Source organism: Python bivittatus, unplaced genomic scaffold (genome assembly GCF_059951505.1).
Source record: "Python bivittatus isolate LINGU-HERP-01145 unplaced genomic scaffold, Pbiv_v1 ctg000590_np1212, whole genome shotgun sequence".
NCBI classification, from domain to species: Eukaryota; Metazoa; Chordata; class Lepidosauria; order Squamata; family Pythonidae; genus Python; species Python bivittatus.
The window spans coordinates 28,290,168-28,310,355 of NW_028277086.1; the positions used below are offsets into that span (position 1 = coordinate 28,290,168).

General features: G+C 37.2%; 1 protein-coding gene across 3 annotated transcripts in view; it reads left to right on the forward strand.

Moving 5' to 3' along the window:
* SNX16 (sorting nexin 16) overlaps window positions 1-19,859 on the forward strand; it is a 29,165-nt gene extending 9,306 nt beyond the window's left edge. Inside the window, exons 3-9 of one of the 3 annotated variants that reach the window (XM_088149167.1) lie at window positions 1,301-1,387; window positions 2,882-3,030; window positions 7,284-7,353; window positions 9,682-9,818; window positions 10,976-11,095; window positions 11,595-11,699; window positions 17,629-19,859. In XM_088149167.1, coding sequence (XP_088005293.1) covers window positions 1,301-1,387; window positions 2,882-3,030; window positions 7,284-7,353; window positions 9,682-9,818; window positions 10,976-11,095; window positions 11,595-11,699; window positions 17,629-17,650 — 690 coding nt within the window. In that variant the 3' untranslated portion in view covers window positions 17,651-19,859. Of the gene's footprint in view, window positions 1-1,300; window positions 1,388-2,881; window positions 3,031-7,283; window positions 7,354-9,681; window positions 9,819-10,975; window positions 11,096-11,594; window positions 13,041-17,628 lie in introns of those variants that run through there. The other 2 variants (XM_088149166.1, XM_088149168.1) reach the window with 2 other exon arrangements.
* The last annotated feature ends 329 nt before the right edge of the window (window positions 19,860-20,188 follow it).

Genomic DNA, 20,188 nt, shown 5'->3' on the forward strand with positions numbered 1-20,188 from the left:
TACATCCACAGCTGAACGTCCTTTCGGCTTTGGCCCAGCCGCTTCACTCTTTCTGGAGCTACTTGGAATTGCCCTCTGCTCTTCCCCAGTAGCATATTGGACACCTTCTGACCTGAGGGGCTCATCTTCCGGCATCATATCTTTTAGCCTTTTAACATTGTCCATGGGGTTTTCTTGGCAAGGATACTGGAGTGGGTTGCCATTTCCTTCTCCAGTGGACCACATTTTGTCAGAACTCTCTGTCATGACCTGTCCGTCTTGGGTGGCCCTGCACGGTATAGCTCATGGCTTCACTGAGTTATGCAAGCCCCTTCGCCACGACAAGGCAGTGATCCATGAAGGGGATGGGGTAGCTTTAAACTTGTCTAAATTTGCATAATGTAATATTAATTTTCACAGTTTAAGGTTAAACTGATTTTGTAATGGAGATATCTGATCCATAGTTTTGATGGTAATTTGCAACCTTATTTCCCTTGGAATCAGCCTCACTTAATACATTTCTGAATAGGCAAAACTTTGCTTTCTTTCTTGCCATCCTTACTTGCTAATCCAATCAATGACGGCTACATTTTAAAAAATGATCTGATGCAAAGTTGATGAAATGGAAAGCAATCTCCAATCTTGTCTCATTCGACGCAACTACCTTTCAGAATTGAGGAATGGATAAAATCTAACAACATCTTATAAATGAATAATAGTTGAGAAATTATCTAGCAGATCCGTTTAAAAAATGGAAAAGTATAAGGATTTGGTATTGATAGTTTAGTTATTAAATAGATTGCTTAATTAATTCATTCCATTTGAGTCATCACAAATGAGTGCTACATTTTTTTACTTATACTACAAAGATTCACTGGAAATTATTTTCATTCATCTGAATACGCAAAGAAATAATCCCAACCATATATTCCAAGACATAAGGACTATACTGTAGTTAGATGTGTTTCAGGTTAAATATAGTTTATATACAGGTACAATTTATTTAAACTATATTTAATCTGAAACACATTTGCACCAATCTGATATGCTTATGAAATCATCTTTTAAAATTGTTGACTGAAACCATTAATTTATCTTGGGCTAGTAGAAGCCATGTCAATCCTGGATTTGCATGAAATAGTTATTTTTCAAAGTTCTGTACACTTTGCCAAGTCTAATGGTTGTTCAGTTTCATAAACAAAGAATGGTCATGTCAACTATTCAATAATTACAGTGAAATATGAGAAGACTCTGTTACGCCTACATATGCTGTTTCTTGAAGCTACTTTAGTAGGGTTTTGTCTTGTTTTCCTTTTAACAGGTTTACAAAATACTTGTTAAGAAAAATCCGGAAGAAAACTGGGTAGTTTTCAGAAGGTATACAGACTTCTCCAGGCTTAATGACAAGGTATATATACATTTAAACAGGCCAAAATCAGTAAGTAGTATTCTGGGTTAATGTTATTCTTGCGTTTCATAAATTACCTTGAAAATTATTTAAAAATAAAGGTGAACACATATGAAAAGCAATGTAAAATATTGCATGAAAATACTTTTATTTTATTTTTTTTTATTTTATTTTTATTTGCCATAAAGACTAATTGATCTAAGTTCTAATTTGTAAAAATGTATTCTATATAATGTGGTTGGAAGAGAGACGAGAGCATATGAGTCCAACGCTACGTATAGGCCCTTTCAACTTTTGTGCCTAACAGTAAGCTGAGGTTCAAACTTAAAGCAAAAATTCATAATACCTGTTTAAAAATGTAGGATTTTGCAGTTACAGCTTTTCCAGAGGTAGCCATGCAGTGAGCCCAGTGCTCTTTTCATATGTTTCCAAACAGTTACAGAAAAGCGCTAACAGTTGGTACTCCAGAAACCACAAGTAACATTTTTGAAGGCTGTTGGCAATTGACAATAGTGCTTGTATTTTGATTGCTGAATAAGCATGTTTAGGTTGTGTTTAAGTGATGCAAACTCCCAGGCACATTGCACTGATATTGAATGTATTTGTGGAGATGAGCTATGGCAGTCCTGTGTAATGAGTTAAATGAAACTGAAGCTTGCAGCCTTCAAAGACAGTAAACGTGTGTCAAGTTCCTAAATCATTTGCCTGACATGTTTACTGTTGAACTGAATGAATGAAAATTAGATGTCGTTTCTGTTTCAACAGTTCACATATAATTATGGAAAGGATGTGAGAAGGTTGTGAGAGAAAGTGACTGATTTATAGCACAGTTCCTGTGTTTTTTAATAGGTGTACCATGGGTAGGCTGCAAATGTGGATAACTACCACTGTAGATGGCAGAAACAAGAGTTTTTGCAGCTTAGATTTGGTATGACTAATTTTTATTTTAATTATCTAAAGATATGTAGGCTCCTTGAATAAACATATAGTATTCATAAGATGAATCACTGGGTATAATAACATAGAGCATAACAAGTTGTGGTCTCACATGGAAAGTGGCACTTTGGGAAATGATTGCTAGTGTGATGTCATTACAAATCTGAAATGCAAACTCTGCTTTAGCCATCACTGCTAAGCTGCTATAACTCTTTGTGTACATGTGTGTGTGTGCACACATTGCACGCCTTGAGTCAATCTTGACACCTGATGACTGCCTGGATAAGTCCCTGCAGTTTTCTTGGCAAGATTTTTGGAAGTGGTTTGCCATCACCTTCTTCTTTCTAGGGCTGAGAGAGTGTGACTGGCCCACGGTCACCCAGCTGTCTTCGTGCCTAAGGGAAGACTAGAACTCACAGTCTTCCAGTTTCTAGCCTGATGCCTTAACACTACACCAAACTGACTCTCTGCAACTCTGATAGTGTAATATTATTATTCTCTCTTATCTACAGAAATTATCATTCTGTACTCTCATAACTTTCTGGTGTACATTTTCAGCTGAAAGATATGTTTCCTGGTTTTCGACTGGCACTGCCCCCAAAGCGTTGGTTCAAGGATAATTACAATCCTGACTTCCTAGAAGATAGACAGCTAGGACTCCAAGCATTTCTACAGAATTTAGTAGCTCACAAAGACATTGCCAACTGGTATGTAATTTTTTTAAAGCTATGATCATCTTAGCAGGTGTTGCAGCTCTGCTGTTCCTCATTCCAAATGATACTGTTACTTTTCCAGAGACTGAGTGTAAATAATTCATTTTCTTCTGTGAACAAAGTATTTAAGAAGGCAAGAAGACTTTCTAAATTAAAATAGGGCAACTCCAGTCAGAAGCAGAAATTGCAGAAGCAGTTCTAAAAGCTTTGGAAAACAACAAAAGCTTCAAGTAACAGAATAGGAATTGAATCCCTTCACCATTCTCTCTGTGTGGGTAAAAAAAAAAGCTATTATTTCTTTCTAGTAGTTTGTTCTACCCAACCTACAATAGACATGCTATTCACCCTGTTTCTAATTTTATATATTTTCCAAGATTTGATCACTAAATAATATTTTTGTACGAATATTCAGGTCCTCGGCAATCTATGTCAGACAATTCTGTTTACTGTTATTTGTATCTTATAAAAATGCTTGGCAGACTTCAGGCCTGTTGAATTTTTTTTTTTAAAAAAAATGGTCCTCTAAATCCATCAACTGAAGCCTTTCCCCAAAGACATAGAATTAAAAAATTTGGAGCCTAAAAATTGGTTGTGGGTACCAAAACTGAATATAATTCACAGTCCTTCTATCTCAGAATGTACTTCTTGTTGCCTGAAGCTTTATTTGGTTTTCAGGAATCTAATTTAATTAAAGCCTGTATGTATATGTAAGTAGGGATCATTTTATTGTTTATTGCCAATGCATTGCAAATTGCCTAGACACCTACCAATTGATCCAGATTTATGTTTTCTACGTATCCTCTCATTCTTGAACTATGTATTTCAGGGAGTTTGCAATTTGGCAGTGCATTATGCTTTAATTCTGACACTGCAAGGTTCGATTTCAGAGGCTTTATTCTTCGTTAATAATAGAGGTTCAGGATAGTGGTTGCGGTATAATCTTGCTAGACTGGTATGGATATAAGATACAAGGATTGAGAATTGGTTGAGAAAAGTTGTACCTTTGCTATTCTTGCTGAATATTTCAATACAGAAGCAGGGATGTGTAAATGACTGGATAAGAGGCCGAACGCTAGTGACAGAAATAGACACCCCTTGGTAGATAACTGTCACTCTGCTGCATATGCACTTTTGAGATCTTTTTATTGATTTGAGTAATCGTAGAGCATATTTGTTGTCTATCCCAGACGTTGCAGTCTTTAATATTGCAGCCACACAGATCTCTTTCAGAACGCTTAGTAGAACAAGGTTTCATTTTTAGCTAGTTATGTTCAGGACATGTTCAGAGCATGTTAGTTTGCTTAACAATGGCTTGTTGAATAAGGCACAGTGGCTGGGTTCAAACAGTGTGCTAAAGTGAAACCAAACTAGACATATTATGACTTAGTGAAGTGGTTGGTTTTGTGTGTAGAGAATATGATTTTTCTTTTAATAACACCTCAAGTATCTGGAGAAAAAGAGTAATATTTTAAAAATTTGGTTCTCACTTCTGAAGAGTAAATGATTGTTGTAAATCAAATGTTGATTAACTATTATGTTTCCAAACTGTATTAAGCCAACTCTTGATCCTTATTCATGAGTGCATGTTCCTCTTTATATGTTTTCTCTGGCATACATGAAATTTAGTAACAAATACTGATTCTTTAGTATGGTATGAGCAACATTTCTGGACGCTAATGTTAAGTAGGATTTTATTAGTGAGTTTTTTATTTTTTTGCTAAGCGTTAATAAGCACTTATTTCCCATTACCTACTTTGTTTTCAGTTCTATTCACATCTGGACTTTTGTTATAAAAGAAAGCTGAGGAAAGCTGTACTAAAGGCATCGTGCTGTATGTTACTATATATTTATTACAGCCCTGATCAGCTCTTTCCACCGTACTCCTAGTCCAGTGCTCAGCCTCATAGAAGTAAATCCCATGATGTTCAGTGGGACAGTTCCCAGATAAGCGTACAGAACTGTAGCCTCAGTTCACTGTGATACAAAGACCATAAGGACAAGAATTTATTAAAATTGCCTGTAATCCTTCTTCCTATATTAGTGTTATTTGTTTCATAGAGACATTTAAAATCATAGACATGTACATACACAATACTTCTTAGGAAGGAAGGCATGAATAGGCTTAAATCACATTCAGATCATTGTCCATGTATGAATATCCATAGCTGAATATCATGAAAGCTGGAGAAAGTTAACACTGGTATTTTCTCCTCCTCTTCCTCCTCAGGCTGCAGTCATTAATTGTTCTATCTTATGCTGCAGGAAATTCTAAAAATGGGATTTAGTGATTTTCCTGTTTTCAGCATAGGTAGTGAGCAAGATGTTGGTACAGGCACACACTGCTGTATCTTGTGCAACTTTTTGGACAAGAGACATAAGCAGTAACAAAGTTGTTCTTACTATTTTATTATTGAAGAGTTAAAGGCATATTGCTTCTTAGATTGTGATCTCAATAGTTTTTCATAGCTCTCGGGTGCCTTAAAACCTAAAACTAAAGTTTTCTTCCATGAAGTCCTACTAATGAAATCCTAAATTGATTTTTCAACCAGATTTTAGACAAGTTGCATGCCAGCCCATTCTGCTATATGGTTAGGTTACACAAAATATGATTTAATTATAGTAGCTTGCTACATTAGACCTTGTTTCAACAAGAGCTAGTTGGTTCTCTGAAGTAAATCATGAAGACAAAAGTCCTCTTTGATTTTTTTTTTTCCAGTTTATATAGCATCTGGAAGCATACTGCCATCTGTGGCTCATTTTCAAATGTGGTTGTGAGAGAGTTTACCAAATTATACATTTTAAATTGCTTTTTTCTTAGTGAAAACTTTGCTTCTTGGATACATAGGATAACTACTGTTATGCAAACTATAAGCCACATCACAAGTGAGGCTACTTGTCTTCTTATAAAGGCAACTGATATGTTTACATAAGTCCATGGAAGTCTACACTTTATTATCATTCTTCCATGTCATATTTTACAGTATTGGCTACTTGATATACAGTTTTATAGTTCTGTATTTTTAGAGTTGTCCTTTTAACTTGACAGTTCATTCTGAATGTGTTACAGAGCAAGTAAAGTTCAGGGCAAAGTGGACAATAGCAAGCACCGGTACTTTCATAAAATAAACTATTTTGAGATGGCCATTTGCAGCCCTATCTCACTTCTTTTCAAAACAGCAGTTCAGCCATGAATAAAAATATCCGCTGTAACATAATGATGCTTCGAAAAGGTCATCTTTTCCAAATTCCAAACTTATCAGATGAAGAAAAGGAGCATTGTTTCCATTTTTGTATGTAGATTTTTAATGCTACATTATTTCTCTCTCCCTCTGTCTCACTAACTGTAAACTGACAGTCTAGGATCCTACAAATTAGATAATACTTTCTAATTTTCTTTTGGTGTGGTAATATAAAGGACTTTTGTAATTCCATGGTAGGAATGTCGTGGGGACAACAATCCATATTCAGGGTTTCACTTTGCAGCTTTGGAGCTTTTAATATACAGTAATATTAGTGTGATTTTTTTAAAAAAAAGCAATTTTGTTTTTAAGAAAACACAAGCAACAATTTATTTCTAAAAGGATTTAAGTTGATATATGGAATAGATATATGGAAATGAATGATTTCAGTCAAATTTCTTATAATGTGAGTTTTCTTCCATTTTGATAGCATTTCATGCTATAGTCACAGTGATTTACAGATTTGATTGGAATCTTAGGGTAGCCTTCTTAAAAGAAATAATTCCACAAATTGGGCTATGTAACAATTTGTTGGAAAAATGTGGACTCAGACCTAACTATAACTACCGATAACTTCGATAGAACTTTGCTGGGTAACATAGTGTGTAGTTTGAAGAAAAAGGCAGGAAGAAAAAGTCTGGTGTATCAAGTAAGCCATTTATAGCATACCAATACCTTAAATGGCATTGATTAGTTTAAATTCCAGATGCACATAAATGTTTGACATCAGGAAAATGATGTATAATTGAACTATTCATTTTTTTCTTAAACTGCCTTTTCAAACCATTTCACTCTTTTTAATAACATGTATACTTGCTAGAGACAAAATTGCATGCAGACTTTTGTGCCTAATAGTGTGTGTACGTGTGTGTGTATAAATTTTAATAATTCTGCTAGCTTCTATTCAGGGAAGCATTACTTTACAACATTTGGCATATTCCCACTATGAATTCCATATTGTCCTGTATTTTAGTTGTCAATTGCTCTTATTCTCCATTCTTTTCAAAGCCTTGCAGTAAGAGAGTTTCTTTGTTTGGATGACCCGCCAGGACCTTTTGATAGCCTTGAAGAGAGCAGGGTAAGTATAATGTAGGAATTTGTTTTTAGAAGAGAACATTGTAATTGCACAGGCACCTAGGTTTTGTCATAACTGAACAGCGACAACTGTTTGTCCCTTATCATGACTATACGTATATTAAACATGATCATCATACAGCAAAAGACATGAAATGAATCATCTATGGGCTGACTGTACATTAGCAGAAAAGAGAACAAAAATGCAAGAAAATGGATCCAGCAAAAGGGCAGCTATTACCAAGTGAAAAGAACAGGAGAGTGGGGAAAGAATTGAGAAACATAAGAATTAACTCCACAGAAACGTGATTTATTTGTGTGTGTGTTTACAGGCTTTTAAGACCATTTCAGTTATGTACAATTTAATTTTTTTCATTCTTTCTCTCTGTATAAATGTTAAATATCATGTGTTCTCCTGTTCTGTGTATATTCTAGAATACAAAGCCATGTATGAAATATTGTAAAAATCAATCTCAGGGAGTTGATATATTTGCTTTATCAATAATTTCTTATTTGAATTACTGTACTGTTATTATAATAAGGAAAACAAACTGGTCATATTTTTGTGAATATATTGGATTCACAATTTTTCAACATGGTACAAATAGTATTGTGAGAATTCATAAAATGGCTGCCATTAAGCAAAAAGGATATAGAATAATTTATATTTTGGGACCATTTCCAGCAAATATAAATGAAGCAGCTTAGTGCTTGATATTAACACATTACAGAAATTTTCTCCATTGTTTTGAACTCTCTACACTACTATACATTTATAACGATTAATATGTATTTGGCCTCTTAAATAGCAGCCTTAAAAGATTAATAACTTTACATAAAGTTGTTGACACTCAGACAACTCTAAATAAGATTGAGCCTAGCTTAAATCCAATACCAGCTTCCAATTATTTTTAACTGTAGCATATAAATAGTATTGCCAGAAGTGTTTTGCAATTTGAAGAACTGGGAGCATATATCTACACTAGCCTACCAAATTACTTACAGTTTTCTGGCACTGTGTAGATGATAAATTATGAACTGTAAACTTCTCACTGTTAACTGCAGGTTTGCTTTTAAGAGAACAATTGGTTATTGGTCAGTGCTTCATCATTTGGTATACCAAATAGTTTGGTACACATAATACTTTGCAATAAGGGAAGAATGCTGCACTTCAGAGCTGGAAATGCACTGGAAATGTAGAACCACAATACTGTATTTGTCATATACAGATGACAAACAGGAACCTGACAGAAATTATTTCAGAGTATTACCTTAGCCTTGGCTATATAATTGACTTCACAAAATGATGAGTGTAAATGTAACGAAAAGACATTCTCAAGTCTAACTTCATAAAGACACATCTATGCAGTTTTCTCAACAACATGGTTTGCCGTTGTCATCTTGCAGACTTTTTTCCCTTTAATTTCCAGGTCTAACCTCCTGCTTCATAAACTCTGGTGGTTTTTCATCCAAGGACTAATCAGACCTACCCTAATTAGAGCTGAGCCAAGACAAGATCAGCTAGGTGCTATGACCTGCTGATGCTGTAGTGGGCTTAAATTCATGTTACAGGTGTTTGAGTGTGCTCTTGAGTTGCTTGCATTCTGATCTTGTGGTTAAGCTGCACACATAAAACAGGATCCCATAATTAGCCTTTCAAAATCTGAACAGTCTCTATATATGCTAGGGTTATTTACTTCAAGTAATGTATAACCAATCTCAGTTTTTATTTTTATCTTAAAAATAGAGTACTTTGATGCAGTTTCACAGTCTTGTCATTCTTTTTGATGAAATTAACTGATCAAAAGTTTACCCAAGAAGAAAAATAATTAATTTTGCAGGTTACTGGTTTTGTAGCTAAATTTACAGGAATATCAGTAGATCATTGAAGATATGGCATGCTGTATTGTATTGTATAGGGAAGTATTTCATCAAATTTAATTGGGATCCCATTTAAATCATGAACTATATTAGTACATATAAGGCTTGGTAGTCAGTGCTATAGGATTATATCTTTTTGCTGTAATGGAAGCTTGAGATTCAGAATTCTGCAATGTTATTTACGTAATCAAGGGCCAAAAGAAAACTTGGAGGGTGTTGCATTTCCATTACATATTTGTCAGATAATTAGGGAGTGATAGCTTGATCACATTATTACCACATCAGAATAATTATTTTCAGTAAAAGGAAACCAAATCCAGGTGACTTGATTTGTGTACATGTAAAAATAATGCAGAACCCTACATAGAAGAAGATAATCAAGCCAATGTTTGTTGCTTTTTACCCCCCCCCCCAAAAAAAACTGCTTTCAAAAATTTAAATTTCCTTCTAGGCTTTTTGTGAGACTCTGGAGGAAACAAACTACCGGCTTCAAAAGGAACTTAATGAAAAACAAAAAGAGGTGGAAACTCTGAAAAAGTTATTAAATGAAAAAGAATTGTACATAAATGAAATGGAAAAAAGACTTGGGTAAGGCTGAAACTAGGCTGCTCACCCCAAAACCTCACTATCATAGCTAGTGATATGAATCCAATATTCTAGGATTTCTGAATGCTTCTCTCCTCCTCTCTCAAAAGGCTAGGAATTACTTGAAGAGACTGTAGTCAAAGAGGAAATTTTAAGTTCTGCCTTTGTGCACCAAAGCCATGTGTGAGACTTTGTGATGCAGCCCATGTCTAGTCCACAGACTTAACTTCTTTTTGAAAAGGGGAATGGGAAAGTTGCAACAGATCTTGCAGTTTGAGAAAAAAATGTTAACAACTAAGTTTTTAGGGTGGAACTGTGATGGAATGGAATTATGAAGGCCAGGCTCAGGGAGATAAGCGTTTTCTTAGCTCACCGAGAGAGCGTGGGAACTACAAGAGGATGAGGCTGGCACCTCCCTGAGAAATTCACAGTGTTGTGACTGGCTGGCTTGGGAGCTGGGGTTTGAGTCTAGGAAGATTCTTGCTAGAGGTTGTAGCTAATAAACATAGCTGAACTGATTTTGCATTGTCTCTTGGAGTTCCTTGGGCTAAACCTGACATCAGTCTTCCCAGACTCAAACCCCAGCTCCCAAGCCAGCCAGTCACAACACTGTGAATTTCTCAGGGAGGTGCCAGCCTCATCCTCTTGTAGTTCCCACGCTCTCTCGGTGAGTTAAGAAAACGCTTATCTCCCTGAGCCTGGCCTTCATAATTCCATTCCATCACAGGAACCTTGTTCTGGCATTAAAAAGCAAAAGTCATTTTCAGAATTAAATATTCTGTTTATATTTAATAATTTCAGAATTATTCAATTTTACAATATCAGACATGAGATAAATAGTATCAGAGATGATCTTACCTTCAGTGAACCTTATTCAGAGTACATACATTCAGTATCTAATGTTAATGAAAATCACTACTTCGTTCCACTCTATCAATTAAAAGCTGTGCTTTAAAAGAATAAGTGAAACGTAATTATACCTAGAAAATCCTTCTAAGGCTGCAGTTTTATCCCGAGTTTCTAGGAGCAAGCTCCACTGACTACAGTGACTCTTTTGAATAGATGTGCATAGTTTTCACTCGCAAAGGGAGCTTTTCCTCAGGGGCATTTTTGCATTAATTTCCATCTAAAACAAATAGCCTGCCTTGATTTTGTTTCAGGGACTTAAATTTAGTGGAAACAAAGTCTTGTAAGTTGTCAGGAGAGGGGAGCGAGTGCAGTGGAGAAGTGGAATCATCCGCAACGGAGGCAGATCAAAGAGCCTTGGAAGACGACAGCCGGTAAATTACCATTCAGTAGTTTCATTTAAAGTTAATCTCTGAAATGCAATTCACCTGCAAGCTTAGAACAGTCCTTTGGGGTAACCTGCTGCAGACATTTCAGGCATTTGCTGGAGATATTTTCCATGGGACTGTGCCTTTATTATAATCCAATATGGTAAATTTGATATTATTGTCTCTATGTATCTATATAATATGTGCATGTATTTGCATTTTCCTATGCTTTTCTACCATTCAAAAAGTCTTTGGATGAAATTGAAGTTCAGAGTCAATTAATTGATGCTTATAGTTCTTCAGCTGGTTATCTGCTGAAGAAATCACATGCTATTATAACTTTTATGATATGGATATTACATAAAATAGGAGGCCAGCAACTTGCAGATAGACAGGTGTCTCCAAACATGTAGTTTTAAAACACTGCACATATTAGGACCAAGAGATAGAAAGTTTGTTGGCTGGTTGACATTTCTATGACAGATATGTTGATCTGATCCTGCAGGTCTGAGAGAGAGGATTGGAAAACCTCTTGGAGTGGGTCATTGGTTGAAAACTTTGTGCCAGAAATTGAAGTAGCTGAAGTGGCATATACTGCTGATATAGAGATGTAAGCATGGCTTGTGTTGTGTTTTGTTTTGTTTTAAAAAAAAAACCTGTCTGGAAGATGTAGAGCAGTAGAGCTGAAGGGGATAGGAATGTTTACATAAATCACTCTGAATGCATTTTTGACACAGGAAGATTAATCAGTGCTGCTGCTTTAATTCAGTTGTTATCTAAGATATATAGATATATGGGAAACTATATTAATATATAAAAAACTCTGGTTAAGGCTACGTTATGCCTAGAATCCTAAGTGATGTGTATAAGTTATAATTTACCAGTATATAAAGGTTAAATGTCAGTTATCATCATCTGGCTTGTCATACCTGTTTGCTACTAATATACGACCTATTTTGTATGGGCAGCTTTTTGGTATCTGATTTTTCAGATTCTTTATATAGGATATAGATTTATGCTCTGGAAATACAATTCTGCCATCTGGCCTTGGAAACAGTATATGATCTCTTATGTTTTTTAAAGTGATAAATTTAAATAACTGATATGTATGTTTTAATGCAATAAACTAGGAAAGCTTACAGTACCAAAATATTTCAGAAATAGGAGTAAGATTGAGAGGTTTTTATGACGCGGGAGGGAGAATCATAGGCAATTTAACTGTATAGCCTAGATATACTGTGGATGTTCATATTCATTGAAAATAATGTAAAAACTGATTTAACATGTACCTGTTTTTTTTTCTTTAAATCCTATGATAATTTGCTGCATAATCAATAATTGCCTTATATATATATAAAAAAACACTACCTCCTACTTCATTGCTTATGCATAAGTGTGCTGTTTAATACCAATCTATATGTGTATGAATGATAATGACCATTTGTTAAAGCCATACTTCTGCACCGTTAATGAGATCTAGTTGCAGTTCATGTGAAGATACCAGATATTCTGTAGCTTATTTTACAAATTATGTTATGCCCAACAATGCACTTTATCACAGACTTCTTGTGCCAAGATCATTGGCATATGCATACACACAGACACACCCATGCATACCTTTTGATTAAGGAAAGGTGAAATGATTTGCACAGTCATGTCTCTATGCTTGTTACATATGTTTACTGTAGTAGTGTGGGCCAGCTTTATGGAATCTTTGGAAACATTTTGCTGAGCAGCTGTTTGCTAAAAGTGCCTTTTGTCTCCTCGTCCAATGAAAAGAAAGCTGTATTTGTTCTTCCTTATGCCATTTACTCTTTGTTTGTCTTAATGTCATTAACACACGAGTCTCCATGTGCTTGGACTTCTCAATGTTCACTTTGTATTTTGGGATATGAGGCCAAGAGCTCTGTAGAACTGTATAAAACTGAGGTAAATAAAGATTTGGACATGACATCTTTTGCCATCTTTTGTGGAAAAATGTGATCAGTTCAAAAGCCAAAGTAAAGGTAAAGGTTTCCTCAAATTGACTTCTATGACACAGGAACCCAGATCACACTTGCTCATCAAATTTTAGTCTGCATTAAATTACCATGGCATGTGAAAGTACTAGATATATTTGAGGTGTCATGCAGATTTCTCAATTCCTGCTTCTCTCTATAGCTCCTACTGCCATCTCCAAATTTATTCATAAGGTCTTCCAGTATTCAGGTCATTCTTCCCTGGAAGGGAAGGGATATTACTAAAAGTTATTTTCCCCTCATTTATGAACTTCCAGTGGATCCATGTCTTCCATGAATACAGAAGGGCATGGCTGGATCTAGCCCTTTATTATATTTTATTACTAGGGATCTTGAGATATTTTTTAAATAATTCCTGTTACAGTTTTTCTTATATAAATCCTACCAACCTGTTCCCAAAACAGACCTAACAGCAAAACTCCTGCTGTCAATAGAAGTCCTGAGGCACCACATTTTCCTGTACATCCATTCATATGCAGACAAGCATTTGGGTGTGGTACTTCCATATACTAGGTATGAAAACTTAAAATGATATTTGTTCAAACTTCCTTACATACACAAATGCAAATATGCTATGTCTAAATTCTGAAATCCTACTGTTAAATATAATCCAATGGTTCTGAAATATAATTGCCAGATTTAAAGTTTAAAAATCAGGTTTGGTTTATATAAAAGTTTATATGGGAGTTTTAAAGTGCTGATCCTCTGAATATAATGGTCAACAAAATAATTATTGAAAACCTCATTTCAACTAGAATAGTTCAGGTATCTCCATACAAGAAAGGTTCAAAACATGATAAATAGGAAACAGGGTCATAGCCTCCACTGTACAATATTGGTGCCTCCCAAGATGTGACCATTTGAAAAATAAATACCAGTTCTTACCCAAATCTCTACTCCCATGTTGCCACTTAAAATTGGAGAAATCAGCAGAGCATACTATCCTCTTCTTACCTCTCTTAATTATTCATACATTTTCTTTTCCTTGTTTCTCCTCCAAACTCCCCACCTCTACTACTTCTTACTACTACTGCCTTACGTCCACTATCATTACTATCCTCAGCTGGGGAAGAAGATATGCAGGGAAAAATGGGATCAACAAGCTTGTTTGAGCAGCCTTATTGTTTCCAAATAAATATAGATCTTGAAATTGAGTGCAGCAAGTATGAAAAGGAAATGGAGTATAGTTGAACAGAGTAGGAAATTATTTTGGAACTGCAATTTCAGATTGACTGGAACAGGGGTACCAGAGGGAATTAATTTCAATAATTTAGAGGAATTTAAAGTTTCTCCTTTATAGTAAAGGAATCTTGGCTGTTAGAATGAGAAAATCAAATGTGCTTTATCTTAGTCACCATGCATTAAGAATGTCCTTTATTTGATTCCCCAAATAATTATCCAAGGACAGGAAATATTTAAGATCAGAATAGTATTGCTTTGGGGAGATCTATTTTATGTCCTATTTTTTTTTTTGCTGCTATCAATATTTTAAAACACAGCTTTCTGTATAGATTGCACTTCAGGGTAATTGCACTGTGAGTTTAATTCTAGAAACATCTGCATAGGACCCTTCTACTGTGTTGTGTGTGTGCCCATTTATTTCTGCAGTGTAGACAGAACACAACCCATCTTTTTCCTTACCCTGAACTGCATCAAAAACATTTGCAGTGTAACTTTGTGTAATTTGAAATATGAAGCTGCAGTACTTTAAATGTATTATATTAAGCTTTAGTGACCTATTGTTCATGCAGGTTATACTTTTTATGGGCCAGTTATGTGGCACTGATGCAGTTAACATGTTTTTTAATATTCCTGGAAGACTAGAGATATGCTTACCTGAGATTCTAATCCATGTTAAAAGCTACTCATTTAGAAGAAAGGAAACCTAGGTCTGTAGTCATTAAAATATTTTAGAACTTTAATGTCCTAAATTCTTAAAACTAGTACACACTGCACATTTGTTTCTCTGCACTTCCCATCCCATCATAATGTAGCAGACATGCAGGTAGTTTCAGCACAACATGATGCATCTATTTTGTGAGTTTTGCCCTGTTGGTATGTTTGTACAAGCAATTGGTAGAGCAATTTGAGAGTGTAAAGCAGACCTATGCTACGTAATCGCTACTGCGTAACACTTTAATCATTAATCTGTCTATATCCAGATGATTAAAGAATAATAAAAAACTAGCTTTTCTTGATTGGATGTTATTATGAACAAGTGCTTAAAATCTACTTTTTAATGATTGAAACTGAAATTAAAGCAGTTCGATGGAATTGACGTAGTGAGTTCGGTATGTTAAATATCATTTGTTCTTTGGTCTATCTGCCAATAATACAGCATTGCAGTATTTTATTGCTGCTTGTTTCCTCTTTTATGTATCCAAATTCTGTGTGTGTTTTTAAGCATGTTTTAAAGAATATTTCAATTTTTTCCTTTTGTAAAACTCAACAAAATAGAATATCTGTCTTGATTAGAAATCTGCAGTCTAGTTTATAAGATTACAGCTTCTAAACATATCAAAAATACATTCCCAAGCCACCATGAACCATTTTTACAAAACGTGGTCATTCTAAGGTTTACCCTGTTAGTCTCAGGCATTGGATGTCGTCCCTGGCCCGCCTGGCACTCAGCGTGTCCTCAAATCTATCCCGGAGCACCTGCATGAACTCCGGGAAATTCTCTAGCTCTGCTGCATTGGCATCATATAGACAGACGACCCAACCGGCTGCTTGGCCTCTAACAAGTCAGCCACGTAGGCAACTTGCTCCCCGTCATTGGAGAAAAGGTGGCCACTCCGCTTCATAAAATTCCTCACCTGTGTGAGGAAGCAGGGTAGTTGTTCAGGGTTCCCCGAGAACTTTCCGTTCAGGACCCGGAACCGCAGTGCGTCCACCGCCCGTTGGTCTCCTGATACCTCGCCTCCGAGGCACGTCCTCGGAGCCGGATGGGGCACAGGACCAGCGCTGATCTCGCCCGACTCCTCCTCCACCTGTGGTTCTGCTGCAGGGGCCTCGTTCCCACAAAGTATGGCCTGCAGCATCGCCTGGATGGCTTCTAACCGCTGCTCGAATTTGGCATCCAAGCGGGTTAGGTATTCCTCCAATTCCCGGGCTTTGGATCCTGAGCCACGGCTCGTTGTGACTCCCCATCCTGCCGACCCATCAGGCCCCATGCCGACACCAAACGACCACCTGGCGTCCTCCGGCGCCCTCTCGGCTGCATCCCCGCGCCCCTCGCTCTGGGCCGGTCCCGCCATCGCACCTTTGGGCTTCAGCTCCTCATTGCACCGCTGGCTCGCGCCTTCTCTGTCGCTGGCCATCTCAGTCAAAGTCGACAGGCTTGGAATACTCGGCTGTCCTGTGTATAGAATTGCGAGTGCTCCTCGGTGATACTGGGTAGTGCTCAGGATGAACTCTGGCTTTATGCAAGGTTTACCCCGTTCGTCTCAGAGAAACTCTCGTGACACGTGTGTTCAGCAAAGAAGTTTACTCAAGCGTAACGTAAGTAAGTACAGACAAAGCCAGGGTTGGCTTGGCACATCTTACAATTGTATTTTACAGTTTCCCCGTTCCCGTGCTTTTCCCCGTTGCTTGGTTACAGAGTACCCGCAGTAATCCCCCCTTGCCCAAATGGCAGATTCAGTCCGGTTCTTTTGTGTTCTTGATTGCCGTCTATGGGTTGTGCGGTTGTTGTCTTTGTTGGGTTTTCCTGTTGCGCGTAAAGCTGTGAGTTCTCAATCACGTGCTGATTGCTTCCCTTCCAATCCGTTGCACTCCCCTTTGTCTGCAGCGCTCGAGGGCAGCCGGCGCTGATACAAAGTATCCGCTTGCGGTTTTGAGTTAAGCGTCGCCACCTGGCCATAATCAGTTCGCGGTTTTCACTTCCCCTTTTCCTCAGCTAGCGCCCAGGCTGTGAAATTGACTAGGTGCGGCTGAGCACCGCTTTGCGGTGCCATGCCATGCCATGCCATGCCAGCTGAATCTGACAGTCATGTTATCCAGGAGCCAGGTTTCACAGATTGATTTTTTTTTTAATGTTTTGTGAATGCAACAGGTTAAATCGCTAGTTATAGTTTTAAGGAAAGCTGATTATTTTTACAAGCTAAGCTTTGTTTGCTGGCAGACATTGTTTAAGGCCCCAAAGTGACATCATTAGCTGCCAGAAAGCACTATTTGTAGGAGAAAGTAGAAGGGGCATACTGGCTGAAAAAAGGGGTGCTGGGGTGGCAATATGGAAGGAAGATTTTGGTAGAATAAAATTAAGTAATGGATAACATATCCTAATGAGAAGAAGATGGTAAAGATGGGAATACGGGAAGAGTTTTGACGCTTTTGAACTTTGGTGTTGGAGAAGACTTGAGAATAACATGGACAACCCAGAAAACAAATCAGTTCAGCATTATTGCTTGAGGCACAAATGACCAGACTCTGACTGACTGACTGACTGACTGACTGACTGACTGACTGACTGACTGTCTGTCTGTCTGTCTGTCTGTCTATCTATTTATCATATTTATATAGCTTCCCATCTCACACAAGGTGACTCTGGGTGACTGTCATATTTTGGACACATCATGAGAAAATCAGCTCCCTTAAGAAGCTTCTAATGTGAGAAAAGTGGAAGGAAAGAGACAAAGAGGATGACCAGCAGCAAGGTGGAAGATGTGATCACTGCAGCAAAGAACACACCCAGAGACCTAAAAAGCCAGGTGGAGAACAAATAATAGAGAAAGGCAGTGAAGTCACTAAGAGTCAACACCAACTTGACAGCACCTATTCAATCAATCAAGAAAAGATTTAAGAAAGCTTTGGAAGTGTGGCCATACATATTAAGTACTAGGAACTGCAAGTAGAATCTGCACCAAAATTTGCAGAGTGGAATGTTCTTATTTGGGTTTCAAGCCAACAATGCCTTCCTGGAGGAAATAATTTCTATACCCACCCTGCTCCTTCAAATCTCTTTGCTAACTGATAGTCATTTTGCGGCTGAATATGATCAGTTCACATTCCACTGAGTTTTTTTAGAGGTGTTCCTCTTTAAAAACCCCATATCTTCTATATTCTCATTTGTCTTCCCTCCCACCTCTCGCCCCATGTGCCCAGGCAAGTTAGCTAAGTAGCTTCTGCATTCATTTGTTTGACTTCTGTACTTTTCTCTCCCCTCCTTCACAAAAGCATGTTTGTGTAGTTCTAGTTTTTCCAGCTTTGGCTCATTTTGATTTGCTTTTCCAGCTGTTTTATGCTTGGTGGAAAGCTCAGGATCTGCCCAAGTGTGGTTTGGTTTGGTTGTTTGGCTCACATAATAATTGGTGTACGCCCTGAACTTCACTTTTAGTAAGAAGTAAATATATATGTTCCTCTTTTTCAGCCTTGCTAATTATTCAAATCATCCTACTTCTTTGGAAACACTATTCTAATCATTTAGAGCCAGAATAAAGTTGTTCTGCTCCTTGAAAAATTAAAGGATAGAAATGTAATAAAATTGCTAAAAGAAAGCTGCAAAATAAAGTGTGGACTTCTTTCCCCATACAATTAGTACAAAGTTGCTACTCTGTGCACATCAATATTACTAGGCTTGGACCTACAGGCATTCAATCTGAAGTCTATTTCCCCATGTCTCAAATCTGTTTCCTAGGGATCCCTGGATTCAGATAACTTGGGAAGATTGCAGTTGGAGTGGGAGGCAATAGCCAGGGCTGTAACTTCCAAATATTCCTTATATATGGTGGTTAAACTAGGGAGGGAAGAATTGCCAGTGTGCCAACAGAAAATATTTGTTTAAGCTTAACTGTCAGTGGGGGAAGGGGAAGAACTTCAACGCATAGGTATACAGGTATGAAAGGGATAGGTAATCTTCCTCTTCTTTATTCTGTGACCCCTACAAAGCAATTAAGCTTAGGAAAAAATGCTTTCACTGCTGCCAATTATTTTTTTTCAGCTTGATTGCCCAGCAGGAAAAAGGATTCCCAACTTTTCAACACTCCACTTCCTATGTGCTGTAATGCCCCAAATTCCACAGTATCCCTCTTTTTCCCTGTGCTGTGTCTCTTTTTTTTCCCTCTTTCTTTTTAGTAATGCCTCCCATCAGAGCATTAACACACTGATATTAAATGTCATATCATTAGCAGTGTGTGCATTTGTGAGCTCTGATCTGTTCAGAAAACAAGCACACAGGCACACACACATTGGGACGAGAAAATATCACACGGGGAATGTCAGTTTCTTTAATGCGTAGTTTCCTTACCTCCTTCCCAAATAAGATTCTACTCTCCTACGTCTCTCCTCTGGAAAGATGATAATTTGTGCACATTCTTTCCTCTGCTTTGTTTTCCGATTGAAGAACCTGGCACCCTGCCTCGCTTGTTGCCTGCTATCCAGTGGATTGTAAATTGTTGCAGTGAGAGCAACATGGAGGATCAGCAGACTGGGTTTGTTCTTCGGGAGGGGCTTGCACTCCTAGCTGTTTGCAACATGGAAAGCTTCAGTGTGCCAGATTTAAGATCAGAGGCAAACTTACTCTAGTACTAAGCTGTGGAAACACTGTGTTCAAGTCCAGTCTTGCTTCCTCAAGAGTTATCAAAAAATGAAACAGTTTGCAGTCTCACTCATGCCCACTTACCTGGAATGAATTCCTATAGACCACAATGGACTGCAACACAAAAATAGTGCTGATAATCATCTTGATTTGTATATTGCTTTTATAGATTTGTGATTTAATTGGGGGATATTTATATTTTTATTGTTTTTATTGTCTTGGTTTTTAATTGTAAGCTGCCCAGAGTCACCCTCTGGGGGAGGTGGGCGGCATATGAATTTAATAATAAATAAAATAAATAAATAAAGTTCCATAGCCTTTCTGTAAATTCGCTCTTGTTTTGGATGCATGTTTTGTGCAGTGTTGAATACTATTTGCATAGGTGTACATAATACTGCACACCTAGAAGGAAACATTTCTTTAGCATGTTTCTAGATTTTAGAACACGTTATATATAGCTTCTCTATAATTTTTGCAACAGGCCTTCAAAAATTAGTATCGTTCTTCCATATGGAGCTGTGAGAGAGTGCCTAGTCCACACACTGA